General features: G+C 34.8%; 1 protein-coding gene across 1 annotated transcript in view; it reads right to left on the bottom strand.

Moving 5' to 3' along the window:
• Positions 1-1,276: 1,276 nt before the first annotated feature.
• LOC108909272 (centrosomal protein of 162 kDa) overlaps positions 1,277-25,969 on the bottom strand; it is a 50,915-nt gene continuing 26,222 nt past the window's right edge. The window contains exons 2-4 of the mRNA XM_018713565.2: positions 10,724-11,938; positions 6,282-6,542; positions 1,277-2,362 (exon numbers count right to left, since the gene is read on the bottom strand). Of these exons, the coding sequence (XP_018569081.1) occupies positions 2,180-2,362; positions 6,282-6,542; positions 10,724-11,938 (1,659 nt within the window). The 3' untranslated portion in view covers positions 1,277-2,179. The remainder of the gene's footprint in view (positions 2,363-6,281; positions 6,543-10,723; positions 11,939-25,969) is intronic.

Genomic DNA, 25,969 nt, shown 5'->3' with positions numbered 1-25,969 from the left:
AATATTAAATAAATTCTTTTACAAATATTATACGGACTGTACATAAGTTGAGATCTTCGGAGATTAGTAACTCTAGGTGGCGATGCTACGCGGCTGATTATGTTCGTTCATGGCGGCTTTCACCCTCCGGGATAGCTGATCACGGATCCGAGGTCAACTTTGCAAAATTGAAGATGGCGGATTCAAGGTAGCCGACCAAATTTTAAAAAAAGTAACACATTCGCGTCAAACTTGGTATACGGGGGTTTTCGGGGTCGCTGATTACGAATTCGAGGTCAGAATTGCGAAATTCATTTTGGAATATTTTTGTTTACTTTGTAACCTGAGTACCTACCCGATCATGTTTTAACCTTCGTAAAGTAAGGTAATTGATTAAATTTTTAAAAACGAATTATGTAGGGATTCGTGATCAGTGACTCCGAAAACCCCCGTATACCAAATTTGGCGCGAATCTGTTATTTTTTTAATATTTGGTTGACCATCTTGGATCCGCCATCTAGAATTTTGCAAAATTGACCTCGGATCCGTGATCAGTGACCCCGAAAGCCCCCGTATACCAAATTTGTCGCGAATGTTATTTTTTTGAAAATTCGTGATATATGACATTAATTGACCCGTTTTTTTAGGTTAGAAAAATAACCATCAATTCTGACCGCGAATTCACGTTCGGCGGGGTCTTAACCTTATAAATGACCATTTGAATATAGAAAAAAAAAATTTGTACTTTTCCTAGCACTTTTTCGTGAATTTTTGCTATTTTTGACCTGTTTTTTTTGAGGTTAGAAAATTCCCGTGAATAGGATCAATTCTGACACCGGATTCGTGATAATGTTATCCCCGTGGATAACATATGTCGCATGAAAAGTACAGACAACTTTTTTTTTGTGTGTGTGACTAATTATTTGCTGGATATTTGTCACAGGCACGGCTTCGTCATACCTGCTGTCCAAGGACCTCTCCTGTTACCAACCAGCCACCGGAAGCTCTTCCACCATGTACTTCAGCGAAGATCTCATTGACTTTGAAACTGAAGTGACTTCCGAGACGCTTTCATTGAAGCAAACAATTGGAAAACTGGAAAACTGATTTCAGATTTAAATTCGCGAGGGTCGACAAAGACAAGGGAATTTTTTCAGATTTTTCTGAGGCTCAATATGTTCCTGAAAAAAAATCGTTAGGCATTTTCAAAACATTTGTGACTGACCGATGTAGAATTTTAAAATAAAAATACAGTTCTATATTTAAGGAAATTTATTAAACATTATAATAACAGGCAATTTCATAAAACTCATATAAATATACTTATGTACTAAAAATACTAAATATCTATAAAAATATTAGACTATCTGACTAGCAGCGGCATCTTTGGAAGTACATTGTGGCTAGTACTATACTATAAATCATTTAGATGTGTAATAAATTTAATATGAAAAAAGTAAAAAAAATACAAATATGGACAAAAATACTAAACATAATAAATTAAATAACGATTATAGAGTACGTACCATATATGTTGGGATAAAATTCTACTACATATGTAGTCCAGTATTTTCCAATATACGAACAGAACATTCTTTAGTTACTGCGACCAATTCAACAACTGAATACAGATGTTACCTGATGAATTGAGGTGTAAAGTCATAACATACAATTTTTTATACATACAACACCTTTATTAACTTATCTTCCAAATTAACAAATGTTAACTCTCAAATCGCTAAACTTTCCAACAAACTGTCAATAGATATTTCAGCAAAAGCAGAGGTGAAGTGGCCTAGAAGGTAGGAGGAAAAAAAATCAGTAAATCAAGGCGTTTGTTGCTTTCACAAAGCTTAATTTTGGGAAATTCAAGAAAACAATCAAGACGTCACTAAAATATGTTTAAACTGTCGACATTGAACAAAAATCATTCGAAAAGTTAGTAAAAATTGACCTCCCTCAGTAATTTTGTTGAACTTCATTGATATTCTTTTTATTTAAACTATGTTTGATAACCACCCCAGGCAAATACTGTCGGTCCTGCCACTGAGCAAAGATTACATTGAGTTAAGGTTTACATTCACAACTAGCATCAACAAATTTTCAAGCCGAATGTAGTAAAATGGAAATTTCGGTAATGTGGTGTTCACTTCTTTTTTAATTTTCTGCTGATGCTCAATTGAGGGTATTCTGCATCATATTACTGTAAGGCTCTAACCGTGGCGAGAAGCTGATCCAACTCCACTTTATAGGTTATCAACTGTTGTTGCCTTTCTGCGCACTGTTCGCAACTCCTGTTGGTCACAGTCTTTTGAGCTAAGCTGTGGACGATGGCTCTCAACCGATATTCGCGTTCCTCGTATCTCTTTTCCAAAAACGCAATCTGAAGCAAAAACAAACAAAACATCATATATCAAAAGTTCAATAATTTCAATTTTAATTATGCACTTTTTATAATGACTTCAGGCGATTAAGATGATGCATGTAAAAGCTACATAAATGATATTTTTTTAAGTAATTGTTTTCACAGTATTTCCGAAGAGTTCCCTTAAAGACTCATCTTGTCGCGAGATGCGCAGATCAAGAAGAGAGTCCGCAGGAGGAGTGACAAAGACATGAGGCCTTAATAGTAAGGTAGTAGGTTCAGACAGAGAATGAGCTTCGGTGCTAGCCTGGTAATGTTGCCAGTGCGCACTGAAATTCAAAACAAGATGATTTTGGTCAAGCTGTACAAGTAATAAATAAATAAAAATAAAATTTGACATGTCCTTTAAGGATGCATTGTATACACAGAGTGTTTCTGAAATAAGTGCGTTCCTTGAAAAGGGTGATATAGGGCACGAAAATGAGCAACTTTTATTAAGCAACTGTTGGTTTAATGCTTCTATTTTCGAGAAAATTAATTAAGAAAATTAACCATAAATGTAAACTCACCCTGTGCATCTTGTGCACGTGCGTTGTGTTGCAGTATTACTTAGTCGGCATATAAAATGTTTTCTGAACTAGCGGATATGGTGTTAATGTACGGAGAATGTCAATAAATTTAAATGAGACTTATTCGTTTATATGCCGTCAGTTACCGTAACAGACGATCACCTAATAGTAGAACAGTGCAAAAGGCAGTTCAAAGGGTACGTGAAACCGGGAACAACGAAGAAAACATGATAAACCTCCTTGAGGAAGATTCGAGGCGCAGTACTCGCGACATTGGTCGAGAAGTGGGTGCATCTAACAGTACCGTGTGGCGTGTACTACGGGAACAATTCTTATACCCTATCATGTAGAAAGGTTTCAGACATTAAATAACAATGTTTTTCAGTCCCGTGTGGAATTTTACCTGTGGTTTCGACGTCAAATAGCATAATATTCGGATTTTACAAGCAAGGTGCTTTTTACGGATGAAATTGTTTTACTAGAAACGACATACTGGATTTTCACAACATTCACCATTGGTGCGATGCAAATCCTCACGTTGTACAGATATCTAGGTTTCAGCAACGGTTTCCAGTTAATGTGTTGTGTGATGTTTTTGGTGACAGAATTTTGACTGTCATGTTTGGAAGCATGTTTATTGGCATATGGAAACAACTGTAACAAAAACCAGATTCGTGTAACTTATGTGTTGGTTTTCAGGAAGACTGGGACTCAATAGTTCTATTAGGCCTTCTAAGAACAACCACGGTCAGACGAGGGCTAAGTAGTATGGGCGCCGTATTTGTATTTAGAGGGTTGTTTAATAAAAGTAGCTTATTTTCGTGCCCTCTACCAGCCTTTTCAAGGAACGCACTTATTTTAGAAACACACTGTATATCGATATAAATAAAATAATTACTGAAAAGAATTATACAATTCAGAAAATAATTATACTTCATACATATTATATTTCCTTTCCACTAATTGTAAGTTGGGATGAAAACTTCTCAATGCACTTCGAAGATGGAAACTGTAGGAAACTTGTATAAAATAAACAAAAAAAAATAAGGCCCGATACTTTGAGTCCAGGTTAAGCCTTGGTTAAGTAATGGCATGATTATACTGTACATATCTGTGACATATACTGATTTAATTTATAAAAATATACAGTCTAATCGCCTGACTAGTTAATCAAGTCTTAACCGAGACTTAAAGTACTGGGTCTAAGTTGACTAAAAACAACAGAAAAAGTTTATATGAAACTATAAGATTGAAATCAAAATAGTACAGTTAGGTTGTGAATGGTTAAAACATAATTTGAACGTTTTAGACTGGGGAATTGTGGAAGTATTGTCCCAATTTTTTCGTTTGAGAGGTTTTTAATTGCTAGAGCCACACATCAGAAATTTTAGACAATTTTACAGTGAAAAGATACTCTTCTACAGGATGTTTCTAAAATAGGGTTCCAAACTTCTGCTGCGTTTATAATTCATTGAAATATGCCAAAATGTTCCTATTAACATGTGCCCTAAAACGCACCCTTAGGAAGTTATATGCCCTTAAAAGGGCTCAAACAAAACTGTTTTTTTTTTTTCAAATAAATTGCAGTTATAGGATCCGATCATTTAATAAATAATTTAGGACATAAACTAAGACTATTTAAATTTAGAGTTACACTTACTAATTAAAGAACTAATTACTACAGCAGACAATAGCTAAATGTGAAATAGAAAATAATGGCATTAAAATTAGTAATAATAAGTTAAATTACAAGAACTGCTCGAAGTGACCACCTTGCATTTCGATGCATAATCTAGTTCGACGCTTCAATGATTTGCGAACTCTTTGGAAAATTCTAGGTGTTTGCCTTATTTTCATGCACGCGGTTTCAATTTCCTCCCGTAGTTGCTGAATGGTCTCAATTGGAATTTTATAAACCTTTGCCTTAAGTTGACCCCACAAAAAATAGTCCAGGGGGTTAAGGTCAGGGGAACGTGGAGGCCAGGGAACAGGACCTCCTCGGCCTATCCATTTTTCTCCATACAACTCATTTAAGTGTTGTCTAACATTATGTAGGTAATGAGGTGGCGCCCCGTCCTGCATAAACCATATGCTTTGGCGTTCAATTAAAGGAACATCTTTCAAAAGTCCTGGCAAGTCGTTAACTAAAATATTGTAATAATCCTCACCATTCAATCGATTAGGCAACACAAACGGTCCGATTAGCCGATCGCCTAAAATGCCTGCCCAAACGTTGACGGAAAACCGAATCTGATGTCTGGACTGAAATATGCTGTGTGGGTTTTCATCAGCCCATTCATGAACGTTATGAAAATTGACATAACCATCTTTACTGAAGCTTGCCTCATCCGTAAACAAAATAAGAGATGCAAAATTCGGAATCCGCCTCGATTTTCGCAAAAACCATTGGCAGAACTGCAGACGTGGTTCGTAGTCATTCGGGTTTAAAGCTTGAACACGCTGGATATGAAAAGGATGAAGTAGTTGTTCGCAAAGAATTCGCCAAACTTTGGAAAAACTTATGTTATGCATACGTGCGACACTTCTTACACTAACCCTTGGATTGTCCTGCACAGCTATCAATACATTTTCTTCCATCACCGGTGTTCTTACAAATCTGTTTCTGCCACGATCATTTACTTTTGGTTGGAACGAACCATTTTCTCTTAAACGTTGATGGATCCCCTGAAATACCTGTCGAGAAGGAAGACTTGTATTCGGGTATGCTGCCGCATATAGACGCCTCGCTTCTGATGCATCTCCAGCCGCACGGCCGTACATAAAGTGCATATCTGCCATTTCCGTATTTGAATATGACTCCATTTTATGAGTTGCAATAATGTTGTATACTTAAATTTGCGGAGTAGTCCATGTTATTTAACGTAAAAAGTTATGTAAGACCCATACATTTTTTTCTATTTATTTGCGACCATTCTGTCAATAACAGAAAAAAAACAGTTTTGTTTGAGCCCTTTTAAGGGCATATAACTTCCTAAGGGTGCGTTTTAGGGCATATGTTAATAGGAACTTTTTGGCTTCTTTTAATGAGTTATAAACGCAGCAGAAGTTTGGAACCCAATTTTAGAAACACCCTGTATAATGTTAACAGATTGAACCGTTTTGGAGTAACCCCAGGGGAGTAGCAATTGCCAGTGACATTTCCTATACCAAATTACAAAACAATCTGTGAAGCCGTCAAGGAAATATTAAGGAAATACCATTTTTTTATTAATTTCAACAAGGAGGCATTTTGGAAGAAAGGTTTATTTGACCAATTGTTTCGTTTTGGCAAGAATTTTCAAATTTTTTACACCTAATTATGACTCGCACTCTATAGGAAGAAAACAAACTTCTACTCATTCCCCTACCTTTTTCAAAAGCGCCTCGACTTCCACGGCGTTATCCCCCTCCCTGTTCGGGCGTGCGATGTCGAAGGGCGCGTTTAACAGCCTGTTGTTCAGGTGGTCTCTCTCCACGGTGACGACGGCCAGTTCCTGCTTGGCAGCGTTGAGCTGCGACTGCAGGGCGGCGATAGACACCTGTTGCACTTCGAGCTGCTCCCTGAGGGGCGTCACGCTTGCCACGTAATTCGACACTTCTCGTTCGTGCGCCTCCTGCAGGGCGGTCAGCTGAAAATTTCAACAGAAAGCTGTCCTAAAAGTTACGACACAATAAATAAAAAGTTAGTTGGGGCATTTGTCTTTTTGAGGCAAAAAGTGAAGCACTCAAGGTTTTCTTACGATTCTATATGGTTGAATAAAAAAAATGGTAAACACAAAAGATTCCGGAAATAAGTGCAAAAAAGTTAGGGGATGATTCTGCGAATAAAAATAATGGGACAACTTTCTACGGCACAGAGATTTAAGGCTACTTTTTTCTAAGATTTTTTAATATTCTCCAATATGCAACTGTTAGATATTTGAAAAAGTTATAAATAGAAAAGTTATGTTCAGTTTTCTAGACAATAGGGGACATGTTAGCTTTTTAAGGCATCACAATTTTTGTAGATTTTTTTTTTATAGGTGCTATTTGTTGCCAATAATAGGTGTACAGTGCCGGCCCTTTGAAAGTGAACGACTCTTATAAGCAAATTGTCTATAATTGGCCTTTGTGAAGCTGACTTGAAAATGTGAGGTTCAAATCGGCTATCATTACGTCAAATTTAATGTGTCTATCATATTAGTTCTAGTGAGCAAAACAAATCCAAATTAGGTAGCAAATTATTTATTTTTCCAATACTGAAATATATTATATATTCTAACAGCCATTCATTCGCCGTCAACGAGATCTAAAAATGAAACACTTTTCGTCGTCAAAAAAAAAAAGGCGATTCGTAAAGTTAGTATTTTGTCCAAGCACCATTTTTGTCTATAACACTGCAATCTACATGACATTGATAAAATTAATGTTCCTGTTATAATCCTCAGTGATGTTATCCCATGCGTTTTCAATTGTCTCCCAAAGTTCTTCGACGTTAACTGTCGTAATTTTTTTTCACTATACAGGGTGTCTCATAATTAGCTGCCAACCCTGAACAGGCCGATTCTATGATCAAAACTAAGTAAAAAAGTTCATATGAACATGGGTCCGGAAATGCTTCCTAAGGGCACAGGAACCCATTGAAGAGGGAGGAATGGAAATCATTTTTTTGCAATATCTCTCAATCGCGTTGTGATAAATGAATGAAACTTGGTATACACAGCTAAATTTTGATGAGCAATTTGATGGACTAATCCATTTATTTCCACAAGGTCCATTGGGGTGGGTACGGGGGGGCCCTTGGTACTTTGCGTGTGTAACTTTTTCATCTTTGACTTTTTAACAAATTAGACAGCAATTTGTCTTTCAATTTTCTACAACTCTCTTATGGATTTCGAAAAATGCCTGATTTTCGAGTAAAACTTAAAAACGACACTTCGATATTCCAATAAAATGCGGATTAAAGTTACATAGCAGACAGCATAGCAACTTTGACATTCTGAGCAGTTACAAAAAAGAATAAATAATGCTTTTCATCAGATTCAAGCAACAATAAATTTCGAATAAATTACACTTTCGTTACAAATAGATTTTGGGCCTGTGTGCGTGAAAATTGAGGTATTTTTGAGCGATTACTCAAATAAAATCACTAAAATGATGACTAATGTTATTAATTTCTTTATTCGAATAAATAACCGAATGATTAGTGCTTGTCAGGTCATTTAAGTAAGTGTTTTCAGTTGTTTTTTTAAGTTTTACTCGAAAATCAGGCTTTAAAATTTTTTAAACCAAGGAATACGAGGTTTCATTTTTGGTCACGGTTTGTGAATCACCCTGTATAAATTATATTCATTTTATGAAAGCCTCTCTTTGAAATTACTTTGGAGTCGGGTAATACAAAAAAAAAGCTTTGTAACAGGATAGCAGAACATACAAGCAAGCATGTAAGAGGCTCGATTATCAGGAAAAAATAGAAAAAAACAAACTCAGTTATGTAAATTAAATATTTGCAATGCAATATAGTTACCATGATTTATAACTGTTGATCTAGAAAGGCAAATTAAAAAGCAAACAATGACAAGTTGAGTTTATATTTACCTTATGCACAGTGAACAATAAGTCTTCAACAATTTAAAGGCAAGCGTTGAAAGATTTATCTTATTCAATAGGATCGATCGATAACCTTATATTTCTACTACCAATATGATATGTCGATTTTAAAATAAAAATAAACGTGCTTTTTCTGCAAATAATAACCTATACAGTATTTAAAAAATACCTGTGCTGTCGTTTTTGGGGATATTTCTCATAAAAAATACAGGGTGCGACATTAGTGCGTCGATATCTCCGTTATTATAGAAGATATCAAAAAAGTTATTTACAAAAATTGTATCCAACTTAAAACTTGTCATTTTAAAATTATTTTCTTATATACAGAGTGTTACGCATTACCAGGGTGAACCCCTACTATTTTTTTAATGAGACACCCTTTATATTATTTCAAATTAAGATTAAGCTCATCTCTCCCATGCTTCCAATATAGGATTTAATTATGTTATACAGGGTATTTCAAAAGTTATGCTCAATTGTATACAATAAACAGAACAACTTAATAATAATTTTTTACATGCATAACTTTTTGATATTGGTAGTTTTACGAGAAAGTGCTATTTCTTTATTCTTGCAGCAGTTGAATATGGGGCGAGCCAAAACTCAAGCATATAATTTTTAATGAATCACCCTATTTAAAAAACTGACAATACACTTATGTTCTTTCATTTTTATAAAGCTTTGCCTATAGCTAAAATCATTAATTTCTGAGATATTTACCATTTAATAACAAAAATAGTTTTAAAAAAATTCATATTATAAACAAGTTGGTTAATATTATAAGAGTTTCGTCTGAGCAACAGATATTTTGTAATGTTTTATAACAATTTGTCACACTGTCATTTACCCACAGCTAACTTGTTATAATAGGATTTTTTTAAATTCTCTCTTTGTTATTAAATGGTAAATCTCATAAATTAATGAGTATAGGGAATGCTTTATAAAAATGAAAGAACATAAAGTGTATTTTCAGTTTTGTAAATAAAATACAGGGTGATTCGTTAAAAAAAATTGAGAAAATTATGTGCTCGAGTTTTGGCTTGCCCTATATTCAACTGTTGCAATAATAAAGAAATGGCACTTTCTAGTTATGCCTGCAAAAAAATATTGTTAAGTTGTTCTATTTAGGAGATACAGGACGCTGAAATGAGAATGACTCTCGTATACAATTGACCATAACTTTTGAAATACCCTATATAACATAATTAAACCCTATATTGGAAGCATGGGAGAGATGACCTAAATTTGAAATAATATATAGTGTGTCCCATTTAAAAATTAGTATGTTTGGTTCAGCCTGGTAATACGTAACATCCTGTATATACGAAAATAATTTTAAAATGTGCAGTTTTAAGTTGGCTACAATTTTTGTAAATAACTTTTTTTGATATCTTCTATAATAAAGGAGATATCGTACTTCGACGCACTAATGCCGCACCCTGTATGTAAATAGCTTCACCAGGGGCATGCTTACAGATTGGCACTGAAATAATGTAAAAATATGTACGCCACTGTCTCTGTGACTGCCACATTTGACAATTTGAGTAAAACAATTCGTTTTCAGAAAAAGGAGAAATCCATTATGATTTACAATCACAGAAAATGGTAAAAACGACCATCATTATCCAAAATTTATTTTAATTACCAAAAAATAAAAAATCGACAGCTTGTATTTTAGAAATGAAATAAGAACATATCCAATGAAGTTTTTGTATTATTTTTAGATGAGAAATCTTCTCGACCAATAGCACGTTTCTTTGAAACACCCTGTATAAGTTTATTTAAGAAACAACAAAAGTTACAAAACATGTGTTTTACGCTAATTGCACTGGCACTGACATTTTGCATTATTTGTAAAATATATTAGTATCTCTGAAAGAAGTGATCGTAAGGAACTGAGGATACTAAATTTTCATAATAATTATTATTACAGTGCTGTTAAAAAAAATAGGGGTTTCCGGGGAAAATATGAACGTTACTGATGGACAGATAAATATGAAAAGTGATCATAACTTTATTTGCTAACAGCTGCAATTAAATAAAAGTTATATCTACAAAGGTTAAAACCATCAAGCATAAAATCCTCCAAAGCTAGAGTTCAACATTGCCCAAAAGACTAACACCAACTACACTACTACTGAGGCCTCGAGGAAGTAAAATCTACTGATTCGCTTGACCACACCCTCTATTCGAAAAAACACGGAAACCAAACTTTACTCACATCGTGTATTCGTTTTGTCTTCAGCGACTGATAGTCCTGCTCCAGCCTGCTCAGCTGCTGCTTCAGTTTGTCCCTCTCCGCCTTCAGCTGCTGCAGCTCCTCGTCTTTCCGAAAATCCTTCTCGGAGCTGATGCTACTCGACCTGCTCTGCAAGGCCAGCTTCTCGGGGTAGCTGCGGAACTCCCTCTTGTCGCTGAGGCTCCTCAAGCTACCCTCCCTTTCCTTCTGTAGCCTTCGGTTGGTCTTCCGCAGGTCTTCGATCTCTTTTTGGAGCCTAGTCACTACTTTCTCCTTGTTAGCCAAATCTGTCTGAAGGCCTCTGATGGTGGCTAGAAGGTGAGCGTCTTCTTTGATGCTCTCGTTGATCCGTTGAGGTTTGTTAACAGGCACTATTTTCGGTGGTTTAGTAGGTATCGCGTCGGTTTGGGTGAACACAGTGAATGTCTCCTTCTGAGGGATTTTCTCGTCGAAAATCGTTTGAGTATACACATCGTAAGTGTCAGTTTTCCTTTTCAACTGAGCTTTTAAGTCACTGACGTGCAATTCTAGGTCTTCTATGTGGTTCTCGTACTTGGATTTCATCTGATTGAACTTTTCTTGTATCTCCAGGAACACTTTGGAGGACTGGGTCTCTCTGTTCAGCTGTTCTTGTTCCAGGGTCTTGATTCTATCCTCTAGGATCTTCCTGGCGGTCAGATTCGAATCGGTAGCGTTTTCTTTCGCTGCTACGATTAAGGCAGAGACAGAGTCTGGATGCTTTCTGGCTATAATCCGTTCCATTTCTTTTATTTGCCTGTTCAAATCCTGGATACATTTCGCGTCTTTTTCGTTCTGCAATTTTAGACTTTTGCTTTGCAACTTTTCGATTTCTAACAGTTTGTTCAAGCTCACTTCGTTTTCCAGAAGTTTGTCTTTTGTTTTCTGGAGATTTAGTAGTTCGTTCTTGTATTTGTCTAGGGTGGAGTCTAGTTCCACAACACGGCGTTCTAGATTTTTGTTAGATGTCGCTAAATCGTCGTAAGAACTTTTCAGCAGTTGATGAGTTTTGTTCACTGCATCTAACTGCAGTTGTAACGCCGTGTTTATTTCTTTGGAATCCTTTAGGTGCTCCAAGGCTTTTTCCAGTTCTAGATTTATTTCTGGGGATGATACGGTTTTTGCATTTAAGGCGGTTGCGGTTCTCTCCAGCAGTTCCCTGGTTTTTTGAAGTTCCAACTGCAACAACAAAAAAAAATATTTAAAACTGGGGATAATAATAATTGACGCGGCATAGTTGAATGTCCTAAAAACTCTCCTGGACAATATTTCGTAAACTAAAAAAATAAAAAGTGTTATGTAGTTCATATGTTTTCAGTTTTGAGCATAAACGAAATTTCTCTTCGAAGGCGTATAGATGGCGCTGCAAACCAAAAAAATGTCGATGGCAGGAACGTTAGAAAATGGTCCATGTCCAAATTGCAAAATAATTTGTTTTTTCACGTGGAAGGGATCCAAGTTCCTGTCATCAAAAAATTGTTTTGGGCCATCTACAGTGTGTCTGGTTTTTCGTGTCAATATCCACTTAAATACAAGGTGGACCAGGTTTTAGATTGGGAGGAGGAAGTTAGATGACTCAAAGTTTCATTAGTTTACGCCAAACATCCTCAGGGACATTTTTAAAAAACGTGACATTTTTTTTATTTCAATAACCTGTATCTCGAAAATTAAACGAACTACGACCAACGTTCATATGAGACCTTTTACTTGAAATAATTTGTTCTATTACTTGCTGGAGTTTCGGCCTTAAATTCTTGACCACCCTTTTTTCATGGGTGTATTTTTCAGAAACATTTCTTCTTTTAGGATTTAGGATACAAGTAGGTATTGAAGTATCCCTAACATATTTTTTTTATTTGAAAAATGCACCCATATAAAAAACCATGACAGGACAGGCATCCATAGCAATAGAAAATCAACTCTTGATTCAGCCAGCCTATTGTATTTAAGGGGGGTGTTCATTTGAAAAAACAGACACTTTGTATACCGCTGTGAATAGTAATGCCATTTTTACTCAGAATTGAAATTATTTAGATTTTTATAAAAATGTTAGTATATATCACATTTTTATACAATAAATGTATGCTGATAATAAAATTCGATTTTCTCAAAAACGGTGTAATATAGGGTGTTTCAGTTCGAGAGAATCAAACTTTAACTACTACTACTTGGTGTAGAAGTTGGGGTGGGTAAATAAATCCCGCTTTACTACTCATTCCTACGCCACTGACCTACAAAAATTTGTAAATTTTAGAGTAAGTTATGCACATGTGTAAATGTTAGCACCACACCAAATTTGAATCAATTCGTTATAAGCATAGCAAAGATTTCCTAAATAACATGATTTTAAAAACCAACCAATACGGCCCTGTACGGTGAGACTTAGACCCACGCTTTATAAGGTAATTCTGAATTATTTATTGAGTTCTATTTGTGGTTAAAGTTTGATTCACTCGAACTGAAACACCCTGTATATCGACTGAAATACGGTATACTTATTTTTTAGCAAAGTGAGAGAGGAATCGAACTATTAAAGAAAAATGTCAAATTTGGCAACGCTGTCAAAGATGTATAGGTAAATATATAATTTTGTCTGCTCCTGTATAATCCAGGCATTTTGAACATCAGTTTAAACTTCAAAATGAACATTATCATGAGTTACTTTAATCGCCCAAATTTCTTAGCAGTTATAATTGAAATTTGTCTTTCGAACGTCTTTCTTTGCAGGCGAATAACTCCACAACGAAGCCCCATAGGAAAAAAAATATATGACAGTTGAGGGTTGCTTTCGCTGTACACCAAGAATAAAACGCTCTCTCAACGGCAATAATAAAGTATTTTATTGAAAACTAAGTTGTATAGAAAAAGACGTGTTGACGGGGTGAGTGTTCGTTGGAGAGTCCCTGTGTGTGGAATCGGTCGTAGGTATATGAGTACGCATCTGGTCGCCGGCGCCAGTAGTTCGCTGTAGACCCTTTCTGGAATGCTGGTATGTCTGGTGTCGTCCTGCTGGCGCTCTTGACGTAATGCTTAATAATGGGTCACTTGCGAACATGTGTACCTACACAGTACTACAACTATTTTGACCTCTTCTGTATACCCCTTCATTTTTGACATGACTTTCCCGACAACCTGTATATCAGAAACCTTTTTTTGTTTTCGTGATATCGGGTCAAGAAATTTTTAACGGGACGCCCTGTGTATAACAAAAGGGAAAAAGTGGTTCGAAATAGTTCCTTCCGATAAGTAATCGAGGACTAACTGTACGATGAAAAACATACAACTTGAATCTAGTTGAAACCTTTTGTTTATAAATATACTTTTGCCGACATGCAATAAAAGAAATGCGTAATGAATTTTAATTACTTGGGAACAGTTTACCCACCACTATTATGATTTAAGACAATGTTTCTATTGTTTAACAAAAGCATAATGTGATACTTTCTTGTGGAATGTTCATTGAAACAAAAGTTACAGTAAGTATTATTACTTGTGAGAATATTATAAACATTCGAGGGAAAATTAAATCTTACAACTGAATTGAAAAAACGAAATTGTAATTTTACCTAATTTTATTAGCAAATTGTATTTCAGGTCAAGTTTTGTTTATAAAGTTTCCAGATATCGGTACATCCTGTATACATTTAATAAATGGTTTGAATGAGGTCGGCACTACACGAATCGTAATAAATAAATTTTACTATACACAAAGAAATAAAACGGTAAATATTTCGGATTTTGAGGCGCTTTGGGTATGCAAGAAGACTGTTCCAAATGCATAACCCTCGGCATAACCAGTTTTTTTTATCTTTATTGATCCCAAATGAGAGGACTCGCTGATTGGAGAGAATAAAAGAATTTAATTAAGAGTATCGCATTAGCAGATGTAAGACTTAACATACTTCATTATGTAGATAGTGTAAGTGATAATAATTATAGCAACAACCGCTATTATAATGTTATTTGTTAAAAACTTTTAAGTATCGATAAAAATCTAGTGTGTTTAAACAAAATTTAACAATGCAAGTAATTAGTTCGAATACACAGTTCTAGACATTTTTTCTTGTATTGTTTCTTCCTACCGTTAAAATTATAGCTATCTTAAGAAAATAACAGTTAAACTTTAAGAACAGTTACTGTAATGCTACTACAATTTTCTCGGAATATCTGGTAATTGCTGTAATGCAATCGTAAGTTTAGATAATGCAGAATATTTATTCCATTCTTTACGGAAAAGTTTTAGAAAATTCCAGATACTTAGATTGTTAGGTAAGATAGATCTGACTTGACATTACTTTATTAACTAATAGTAATGCAAAAAACTGTGAAGCTGAATATTTAAGAGAAAAAAATGTTGACTAGAATCAAGCTTCTTAATATCGGTCTTCATTTTGCAAAAGGAAATACAGTGAATAAATATTTGTTTAAAATTTTGTCTTAAAATATGTATTAATTGAGCTTCTTATTACAATACTATGAAACACATTTTAAAGTTTTCTTTGTCTCAAACTCGATAGTATGGGCCTGCTGTGAGCATACAAAAAATTTAAATAAAATTTGGACATGTGGTGTTACATGGGATGAGGTAAGCTCAATTTTCAATTGACGTCATCAATTATATTTTTTCCATATGCATACTCAAATTTTTTTCCTGTTAAAAAGCTCTCTTCTTTCTAATAAACTTTTATTAGTTACATTTTTCTGTATTACTTCCCGTTTAAAAGTTATAAGCAATATCGTCCTAAAGAGTCTCAAAATAAATACTACCTAAAAATCACATTAGCGGTGGAAGGATCAAGTAGTCGTTGGAAAATAATTGAATGTTTGTTGTTTAAAGTGCATAAATGTCACAAAATACTTATCATTACTCCATAGATTTAATATTATGCATTACTCAATACAAACGTCAAACGTATAACTTTTGTGCTTACAAAATGTTTTCTCATTCAGAAAAAGTTGATCTGTTACTAATTTACGGCGAGTCACAAAAAAAATTCAAGAAGAGCTGTAGTGTTACATCGAGAAAGTATCCAGAGCGCCTCATTCCTGATCATAGAACCTTTACAAGATTGGAGGTGACCATGACCTTGAGACGAAAAGATGTATTTTTTTTGTTCGGAAAAATCAAATAATTCACCGAAGGGTAAGAAACAATATTAATACAGCTATATACTCTGTTTGGAAATGAAAGAGTAATAAAACCCCGAGATAAGAACCGGCCATGGGCGTGGTAATATTTCGTTTCAGGTAATTATCGGGTAACACTAATGCTAACAAAAATGACAGGGATTGAAAAATCGACTATCTACAGACTTTTAAAGGAAACAAAAAATGAACAAGATACTGTAAATCCCCCAAAATCATCTACAGGGAGGTCAAAAGTCGTTATAGATGATTTTTCAAAAATGTCATTCGCAGAAAAGTACACTCATTTTATTTTAAAAAGGAAATACCAACGCTAAACAAAATTTTAAGTGAACTTTCAGAGGACAACGATTTGCCAAAAATCAGTAGAAGCAAATTATGGGCCGTCTTACGAGAGTTGAATTTTTGCTGGGAAAAGCAGAACAGGAAGTCAGTTCTTATCGATAAAGATGAAATTATTTGTTGGCGAAGATCCTACTTAAGATCAATTAGAAAATTCCGTGACGGGAGGAATATTTATTATCTAGACGAAACTTGGGTCAACGAGGGATATACTGTAACAAAACTATGGCAAGATAAAAATGTAAAAAGTTTTCGACAAGCATTTTTTGATGGACTTTCAACAGGGTTCAAGGCACCTTCAGGTAAAGGGCGAAGATTAATAGTGACACATATAGGTAGTGCCAGTGGTTTTGTAGATGGCGGTTTACTTATATTTGAATCTAAAAATACAGGTGACTATCACGAATACATGAACGCATATGTTTTCGAAGAGTATTTTACACAGATGTTGGATCTTATTCCTCCGGGGTCTGTAATTGTCATGGATAATGCCAGTTACCATTCACGGCAGACCGAGCGGACGCCTACGACTGCTTGGAGGAATGCCGATATAATTCAATGGTTATCCGGAAAAAACATTTCTTTTGAAACAAATATGGTGAAAAAGGAACTTTTGACACTTGTCAATCTTAATAAAGATCAGAAAAAATATGTTATCGATGAAATGACAACAAATCGCCAAATAACGGCACTACGGTTACCACCTTATCACTGTGAACCCAATCGAATCAGCGAAATAATACGTCGTTTAAATTAAGTGACGTGAAAATTTTGTTAAAAAATTCCTTGGAACGAGTAACTGCAGATAACTGGCAAAGATGTATACATCATGTACAAAAAGAAGAGGAGAAAATGAGGGAACTCGATAATTTAATTGACGTTACTGTGGAACCTATCGTTATTAATCTAGGAGACGAAGATAATTCATCAGAATATTCAGAGGATGAATTTTAATATACCTACTTTTTTATTTTCTTTATTGTACATTTATACAACACTACATTTACTCACCATAATTTGAATTTTCAAAATACATATATTTTTGTGTGGAATAAAAGTCTATTCATTAAATTTAAATAAATATTTTGATAATAATATTGAATAATTTTATTTGAATTACTAAACACCCTCTTAACCCGGTTATGATGCTTAAAGTAGCCTCATGTTTTGAAATGCTGTTTTTATATTGTTTACTTATAAGAGAAATGGACCGAGAAATTCAAGCGGCATAGACAAAAACGGATTGTCGGGGATTAAATTTTAGCTACCTGCTACAATTTAGTACAGTCCGATCGCACAAAGTTTTTTTAAAAGTACACCTCATCCTATACCGATAATACATAATATAAAAATATTGAATATAAGCATACATTTATTTACGATTTGCATACATAATAAGCTTTTATTACTCTCTTTCATTTATAAACAGACTATAGACTGTTACAGCATTTCGAATAAAATCCACGAAATTCTATACGGCAGGCTAGCTGGAAATTGAATTTGGATAAATCAGCCGTTCAACGAATTTTAAAGACCAATGGGTATCATGACTACAAAATCCACAATTTGGAGTATTTGCCTGAACGTCGGAGAAAACAGACTTAATTTTATAGCTCAAATAGTAGTAAATGTAGAAACTGTTGATTAGAACCTTTTTCGGCACGTTCTTTGGACGGACGAAAGTCGGTTTGTCAGTAATGGTTTCCCAAACAGACGCAACGAACACTACTGGTCCATTGAAAATCCGCACATTGTAAATCCAGTCCAAAATCAAAGACATTTTGGAGTAAATGTATGGTGCGGCATCATCGGTAGGCATTTAATTGGGCCTTATTTTTATGAACATACATTGAACAGCGTGAGTTACCTAAATTTCCTACAAGAAGAACTTCCTGCACTTCTGGAGAAGCCGACGGGGGTTCACCCCACAAAGCCAGGATTGTGCAGCAATATTTAGATAACACTTTCCCAGAAAAATGGATTGGGCTTAATGGACCTATTCAGTGGCCCGGAAAGTCACCAGATGTAACACCCCTCGATTTTTTATGGGGAGTTTTAAAAAAATAAGGTTTACAAAACACCTTCGCGAGATATTAATCATTTGAAAGTAAAAGTCACAAACACTTGTAATGAGTTAAACGGCAAAATGTTAAAAGAAGTCAGGCGAAGATTGAATATGTGTCTTGAAATGAGAGAAGGTCATATAGAGAATAGATTATAATATGTATGTAGTATGAAAGCGTTTGCCTTATTTTTTAAGTTTAGTTATTGTTAATCATCACCTTTTGTTTTAACCTTATTAAAGAAATATTCAGTTTAATTTTATTTATTCTTAATGATATTTATGCACTTTAAACAACGAACATTCAATTATTTTCCAACGGCTACTTGATCCTTCCACCGCTAATGTAACTTTTAGGTGGTATTTTTTTTTAGACTCTTTAGGACGATATTGCTTATAACTTTTAAACGGGAAGTAATACAGACAAATTTCTCTAATAAAAGTTTATTAGAAAAAGAGAGATTTTTAACAGGAAAAAAATTCGGGTAGATGGCTAGAAAAAAATATAATTGATGACGTCATTAGTGGTTTCTGTCAAATCCCAAAGATAATACTAAAATAAGGTATTATTTTATTTTCAAAATATTACAACTTTCAATTTCAGTGGATTAGCTTTCAATTAATTCCAAATTAAATTACTTCAGCCATTTCATTAATCTAATAAAATTTGAGAGAAACTTGTAATATTGTAGGTCAATCAAGATACATATGCACATATCTAATGTTAAAGTGAAAATTTTGTTAATTTCACTATAATCGTTTCCATGGCAACGTGCAAAATAGGTATGGTAGACAGGGCGATTTCACTTTAACCTCTAAAATTATAGCAATGACATCCTTATTGAAAAAAAATATATACAGGGCGCAAAAATTTTGAAAATAATAATTTTTTTGTTCTGGGAGTATACTAAACTTTAACTAAAACAATCCCTGATATTTCCATCACTATTTTCTAAATTTTTTGATAATACACCCACGTAAATACAGGGTAGCCCATCGAAAACGTACCGCAAGGCATTACAGGGTAGTAAAGAACTTTTCGGCAAAATCCAAAAACAGCTCAAATTTGTTTCTGAGGGGATAACTTTTGGCTCAAAAAGCATACCAAAATCTTCGACCCCCTAAGTGGGGGTGCTATCCCCTAAATTTTTTCAAATGGGAATGGGGGTCAAGTGGGGGGTCATTAGAAAGGGCTTTTAATTCTCTATACATCGATTCTTACTTTTTGAAAATCGATTCATTATTTTAGAAAATATGCAGCTTTGAAAATACGAACAATATTTTTGACGAGAAATGCGAAAATCGATTTAATTTTACTTCAAAACTTACGGTATTAGTCAAGTAAATGCTGAAAATGTTGTCCGCCAACTTGCATACAATGATACAGGTTGTCTTCAAACCGTTGTCGAACATTCTGGAGCACTTGCGGTGTTACTTCGCGACATACATTAATGATTCGTCCTCGCAGATCTTCCAAGGTATCAGGTGGAGTGCTGTAAACTTTGCTTTTAATGTGCCCCCAGAGAAAGAAATCTAAAGGATTTAAGTCGGGTGACCGAGGGGGCCACTCAATTGCACCTCTTCGTCCTATCCAGCGTCCTGGAAACGTCTCATTTAGGTAATTGCGCACATTGAGCGAGTAATGTGGAGGAGCTCCGTCTTGCTGGAAAATCAGTTCGTGTTCATTGTAAGCAGGGTCGTCCTCTATGATATTTGTTAGAGCTGGGTCGATGACATTTTGTAGTAAATCCAAGTACATATCGCCTGTCAAATTTCCAGGAAGGAAAAAAGGACCTACAATGGAATTTCCAAAAATACCTGCCCATACATTCAACTTCTGGGGGTGTTGGGAGTGTGTCTCATGGAAAATCCTTGGATTGGTATCAGCCCAGTAACGACAATTATGGCGATTCACTAAACCATTCAAGAAGAACGTACACTCGTCCGAAAAACACACATTAAAGAGGAAATTATCGTTTATCGCTCGTTCAGTCATTATTTCGCAAAATTGCAAACGACGATCAAAATCGTCTTCATTTAGCTCTTGCACTAGCCGAATCTTATAAGGATGGAATTTGTATTTTTTTAATATTCGTTGGACACTTGTACGACTCACTCCTGTCGCAGTAGCCAATTGCATTGTACTCAGCGTACTATCCATTGCCACTTGCCCCAATACCGCTATTTCCGTAGGTTCATTTAGTACCGGATTTTCAACCTGCCTCTTTTTGTTATGAACGGAGCCAGTTTCGCGAAATTTGGCCACCAATTCGCGAACAATTTTTCCAGACGCATGTTTCTCAGGATGCCGTTGGTTGAACAGTTCGGCGACCCGATTTCCGCATTCATTGTTTTTGAAAAAAAGCTCAATAATTTCTACTCTTTCTGGAATTGAGTACACCATAATTAATCAATTTAAAAGACTCGGCAGTATTGGTACTCTTCAACTACAAGTCACAAGACAGTTATCTAGCAACTTCTTGTGGCCTATCTAAATACGAAACAAAAAGCGGACAATTTTTTGCTCACCAAAATCAGGCTAAAGAATTCGCAAATCAGAAAAAAAACAGCGAATTCTTTTGAAGGAATTTACCAAGCTAATACCGTAAGTTTTGAAGTAAAATTAAATCGATTTTCGCATTTCTCGTCAAAAATATTGTTCGTATTTTCAAAGCTGCATATTTTCTAAAATAATGGATCGATTTTCAAAAAGTAAGAATCGATGTATAGAGAATTAAAAGCCCTTTCTAATGACCCCCCACTTGACCCCCATTCCCATTTAAAAAAATTTGGGGGATGGCACCCCCACTTAGGGGGTTGAAGATTTTGCTATGCTTTTTGCGCCAAAAGTTGTCCCCCTCAGAAGCAAACTTTACCTGTTTTTGGATTTTGCCGAAAAGTTCATTACTACCCTGTAATGCCTTGCGGTACGTTTTCGATGGGCTACCCTGTATTTAACAATTAGGATAAAAGAGGAACCATTTTTATTTACGATATCAGAAAATACTTTTTCTCCTAATAATTTTCGCTTGTCTCAATAATAGAAAAGGTCAATGTAGATGTACCAGGAGATTTACCAATTAAAATACTTCTCTTCAAAGCATTGCTTTGTGCCTACTGACAAATAAATGATCTTAGCTGTTTACTAGACATTGGGGGTGTGTTTCAATGCTCGTTGGTTCTGTAGCCCGCAGAGTAGTTTCTTTCCGCAATACCGTTAGTTAAAAAATAAGCGCCATTTTGTAAGAAAAAAATTTGTGACTATTGATAAAAACTTGTATGAAATACTAAATCATGAGCATTTAATATTTATGGAAGCATAAAAACATGCTATTTGCACTGGCAAAGCCATTCTTTAGCGTTACGATAAGAAACTGTTTAACAGCGACTTCTCATTCGAGTTGCAACACCCACGCAGTCACCTACCTCTGGGTCTATTAAATTAAAATGAACCGCTCCAAATCAGAGGTTTTCAACATTTTTCGTTCGTGGACCGTCAAACGAAAATATTATAAAAACATTTCCACAAATAAATCATGTAATCATATATGCAATAAACTTCTACACTGTACAAGAACAATCTGATTTTATAATCCGTTATATTTAGACAAAAGTAAATACCAACGTAAATAAGCTTGCGTTTCTGACATTTTGGCACACTTAAATATTACAGCAAATTTCCTGTATTAACTTTTTAAAAATACTTGGTAAATGAAAACCCAAGTGATTTCCCCAGCAAAGTCGTGAACAATTTTTTTTAACAATAAAAACTGCAAAAAATGACATTGTTTTGTTTTTTTTTGTAATATCTTGAAAAATAATGATGGAATCGTCTTACTACTTTTGTAGAGCATAAATAAAACCTATAAAATGGTTTAATGATTAAACTACATCTTATTATCTGTCATTTTCTGCAAGATTGTTTTTCCAGTTTCAAATTTTACGGAGTTATGAATTTTTGAAAAAAGGTCTATTTTAAAGGTTTTTCCGGATTTTCTCTGTAAAAAATGAACTGATCGGGTTGCACAAAAAAACATTTTCTAGGTTTTTTATTATCTACAAAAATCCTATTGGGAGTATGGCAGCTTTCACACGTGACGGAAGGAGCTATCCGGCGAACGGCCGCCGGGTTGTAGCCGGTCGCCACCACTGCCAGCCCGGCTGCCGTGTACCGGCTTTAAATATTTGTACGCAACTACGTCGAATGTTTGTTCGCTAAAAGTAGATATAGTATTCTTTATATTACTTCTTGAATCCAGACCTGTCACGTGGGACAAAACTGTAGCCTTTTCATATTTTTTGGATATTTTTCATATTTTTTTTTTTTATTGCGACGACGTTGGTAATAGCCAAGCCACATAATTGCAATGCGTCTACGATTCATCTCTTGTCGTGATAAAAATGCAACCGAGACTAATATCGGCCAACTAAAGCTTGTAGACAGTCCGGTCTGCCGAGGATGTGAATCGGCGGATGAAACTTCTCTGCATATCTTGGGCGAGTGCCCCGGATATGCACGTAGCAGAATGGCGCTCCTTGGGGACCCTATTTGGAACCCAAGAACTGAGAGAAGTGTCAGCAAGGAAGCTTTTGAACTTTGTAAAAAGGACAAATCTATTTGCTGAATAGGACTAGTAGTGGGACGCACAATAGGCCTAATCAGGCCGCAGTGCTATGGGACTTATTAGGACCAACCACTAGAAGAAGAAGAAGAAGAAGATCGGCCAAACCGGTTTGAAAATTAATTTACATGTGAAAGAGCCAGCCTAAGACGATTCCATAATTATTTTTCGAGATTTTATAAAAAAAACAAAAAAATATAATTTTTTTGCAGATTTTGTTGTTTAAAAAAAATTGTTCACGACTTTGCTATTTTTCAAAAGGAAATACACGAAATTTACTGTAATATTTAGAAATTTACTGTAACATTTAAGTGTAAAAACAGCCTTTTTTTCGCTCTATAGGTTGGCGATTTGGGATAGCGGATTTACAAAAACATTTATGATGCGTTTGTTGTGCCGTGTCCCGTGCAAATTTGTGGGCGGAGCTACCTCAGACGCAAACTTATTTGTGTCGGTCTGTTAACAGGTTTATTTGAAATGTTCGTGTTAAAAATTTCATTTCCATTAAATTTTTGAACGTTATCAAATACCTAAGTGGTATAAATACATAAATGAAAATAAGGAACAATAAAGTTAAAACAAAAATTGTAGCTACCTGCAAAATTGTTTCGGAAATATGCATTTGAGGAATCTGAATCAAGTGGGTTCCTGAAACTTGTTTTTAAAACTAAGAATGTAGATGTTTTTTTCACAAATACGGGTAGCGGAAAAATAAAACAAGAATTTGTTAACTTATTTGCTCAGTTCTGGATATTCATTATTGAAATCCAGAATTGTACCTACAAGAATTTTTGATTTAAAGTTTGATACTTGTGTTATATCAGAAGAAAGTTTAATGAGTGTTTCGTAATCTTTAGTATGAAGCTGGATCTGATATCCATATATTTATTATTTTTAAGGGTCTTCGACTTCGGTGTAATTATGTTCAAAGTAAAATAGCACGTCTTTGCGATTTATATTTAGTGATGTTGAAACTTCGTCAAATCACGGAAACATACTAAACTTCTCTTTGTACAAAATTTATATGTTCCCTTTTTGTTGCAATGAATAAAACCATTTTTCATATTTTCTTGGAGAAATAAATTAAGATCATTAAGAACAGAAATATGCGAGTTTTGGAATAAAATCTAAACAGAATGTCCTTTGCTCTGAAATCTCATCTCCTGACAACAATGTCAATATTATACAGGATGATTTCACTTTAAATACAGAAACTGCAGGAATAGATTAGTTGCCAAAAAATAAAGATTGCTCTATAAACTTCGGATTCGAATTTTTCGAAAAGCGTTTGAAAGCTTGACAGGCCTTTTATAGGTACGTGATTAAATTTTCAAGTATCTAAGGGCCTTGGTTTTTGCTGTGCAAAATTTTGAAGATTTGTAAATTTTTTTTTCAAAATCTGGATTGCAAAATTATTATGTAAAATCTGTCTAACCGATTTTGATGATTCTACATAACATGAAGTTTTCTTGAGCCAAGTATGAAGTTCCTATACACAATTTAATGACCACAAAAAGATCCCTAAAAAGTAAGGTTTTCGATTTTTACAATAATAATCATCATTCATTCGATTTGTAACTAATCATATTTTGTAAAAAATTAATTACAAACATTTTTTTCTTCTTCCATTTTCGCCTAAAATCAACTCTTGAAAAGATACAGAATTAAATAGGAAGAAAAATATTACATTTTTCGAATTTTTTTAACATATTGTGCCGCCAAAAGTTAAGCACACGTTTTTTTATGCGCATAGAAAAATTTTAATTTCTATACTCTGCGGTTGAAATTATGGAGAGTGACTCAGACATAATATAAAAACACTATTACCATAATGCGTATAAAATATAAAATTATTTTTATACGGTTCAATATTATTTATCTTTGTGCCGCTCCCTATGCACATCGATAGAATCTATAATCGTCTATAGACTGAGTTACACTGAACGTCGATCTATATTCTATCTCTGTCTTTTGCACTTGGTAGGGAATAGGGAAATGCTTTTTTAGTGGGTGTAAACGGACTTGATTTACCCGTCCTGAGAAACGTCATAGCATAAGCGTAGACGAGGGGTCTAATTCCATGGCTATAATAAATTTATAAATTAAAAAAACACAACTGGGACGTTTTAAAATGCTGTAATAATTAAAATGGATCAAAGTGCCGGTTATAGCAAACCGTAAAAAATATTAGATGTTATGTTTTATTATCTTTTTTCAATATTTTCTATATCTTGTTGCCTTTTACGCAGACACGCCAATGGATTTTCGTTCCCGGCACGCTTCATCCCCCTTACTAGTCCAAAAGCTAGCGATGAGTCACTCTCTATAATTTCGACCGCGGAGTATAGTGATATTTGAAAGCCAAAAGCCATGCATCCTTACGTTAGCTCCAGGATAACATGAATTAAAAAATAATTTCTGTAAAATTTTGAAAAAAATATTGTTCTCTGCAGACCGGTAATACTTTCCAACGAATCAATACCGCTCCGAAGATCGACGGTTGGGAAACACTGCTCTAGATGAATGCGAGATTTCATTTTAGCGAGTCGCAGAGGTCAAGTTCGCCAACACGGGCGGGTTTTAAAAAAATTATAACAGAATCGCATTCAGTTTAAAAACTTTGAATCGATACGTGTTGTTAGTAGCATTGATTCCTAACATCAATCACCTGTTAGTATATTTATAAATCCAGGGAGATTATTGTCGTATTCCAAGTCCCGAGAATATTTTGGATTTCACTCGAATCTGAACTTCTGAACGTCTACGCATGGAAAACCTAGCCAAAAGAAATTGATGTTGATCGAAGGCATCTAATCGGCCATCCTTGTAAGAACAACACGCTAAGCTAAAATTTAAATTTTCACCTATGTTTTGAATCGAAATTATCACCTCTGTTTTAAATACAACTGTAGAACCAGAGCTGCAAACCGTTCCAAACACCCCAAACCGCAACAGATGACGTTTGGAGAGCTTAATGTTGTTAGTAGAATAGGATGTCCAAAATTTCACCCCAGTTATGAATTTTTCCATGAAAATGCC

Source organism: Anoplophora glabripennis, unplaced genomic scaffold (genome assembly GCF_000390285.2).
Source record: "Anoplophora glabripennis isolate ALB-LARVAE unplaced genomic scaffold, Agla_2.0 scaffold306, whole genome shotgun sequence".
In the NCBI taxonomy this organism is placed as follows: domain Eukaryota; kingdom Metazoa; phylum Arthropoda; class Insecta; order Coleoptera; family Cerambycidae; genus Anoplophora; species Anoplophora glabripennis.
Note: the sequence above shows the minus strand (reverse complement) of the source record. Positions and strands in the feature narration are given on the sequence as shown.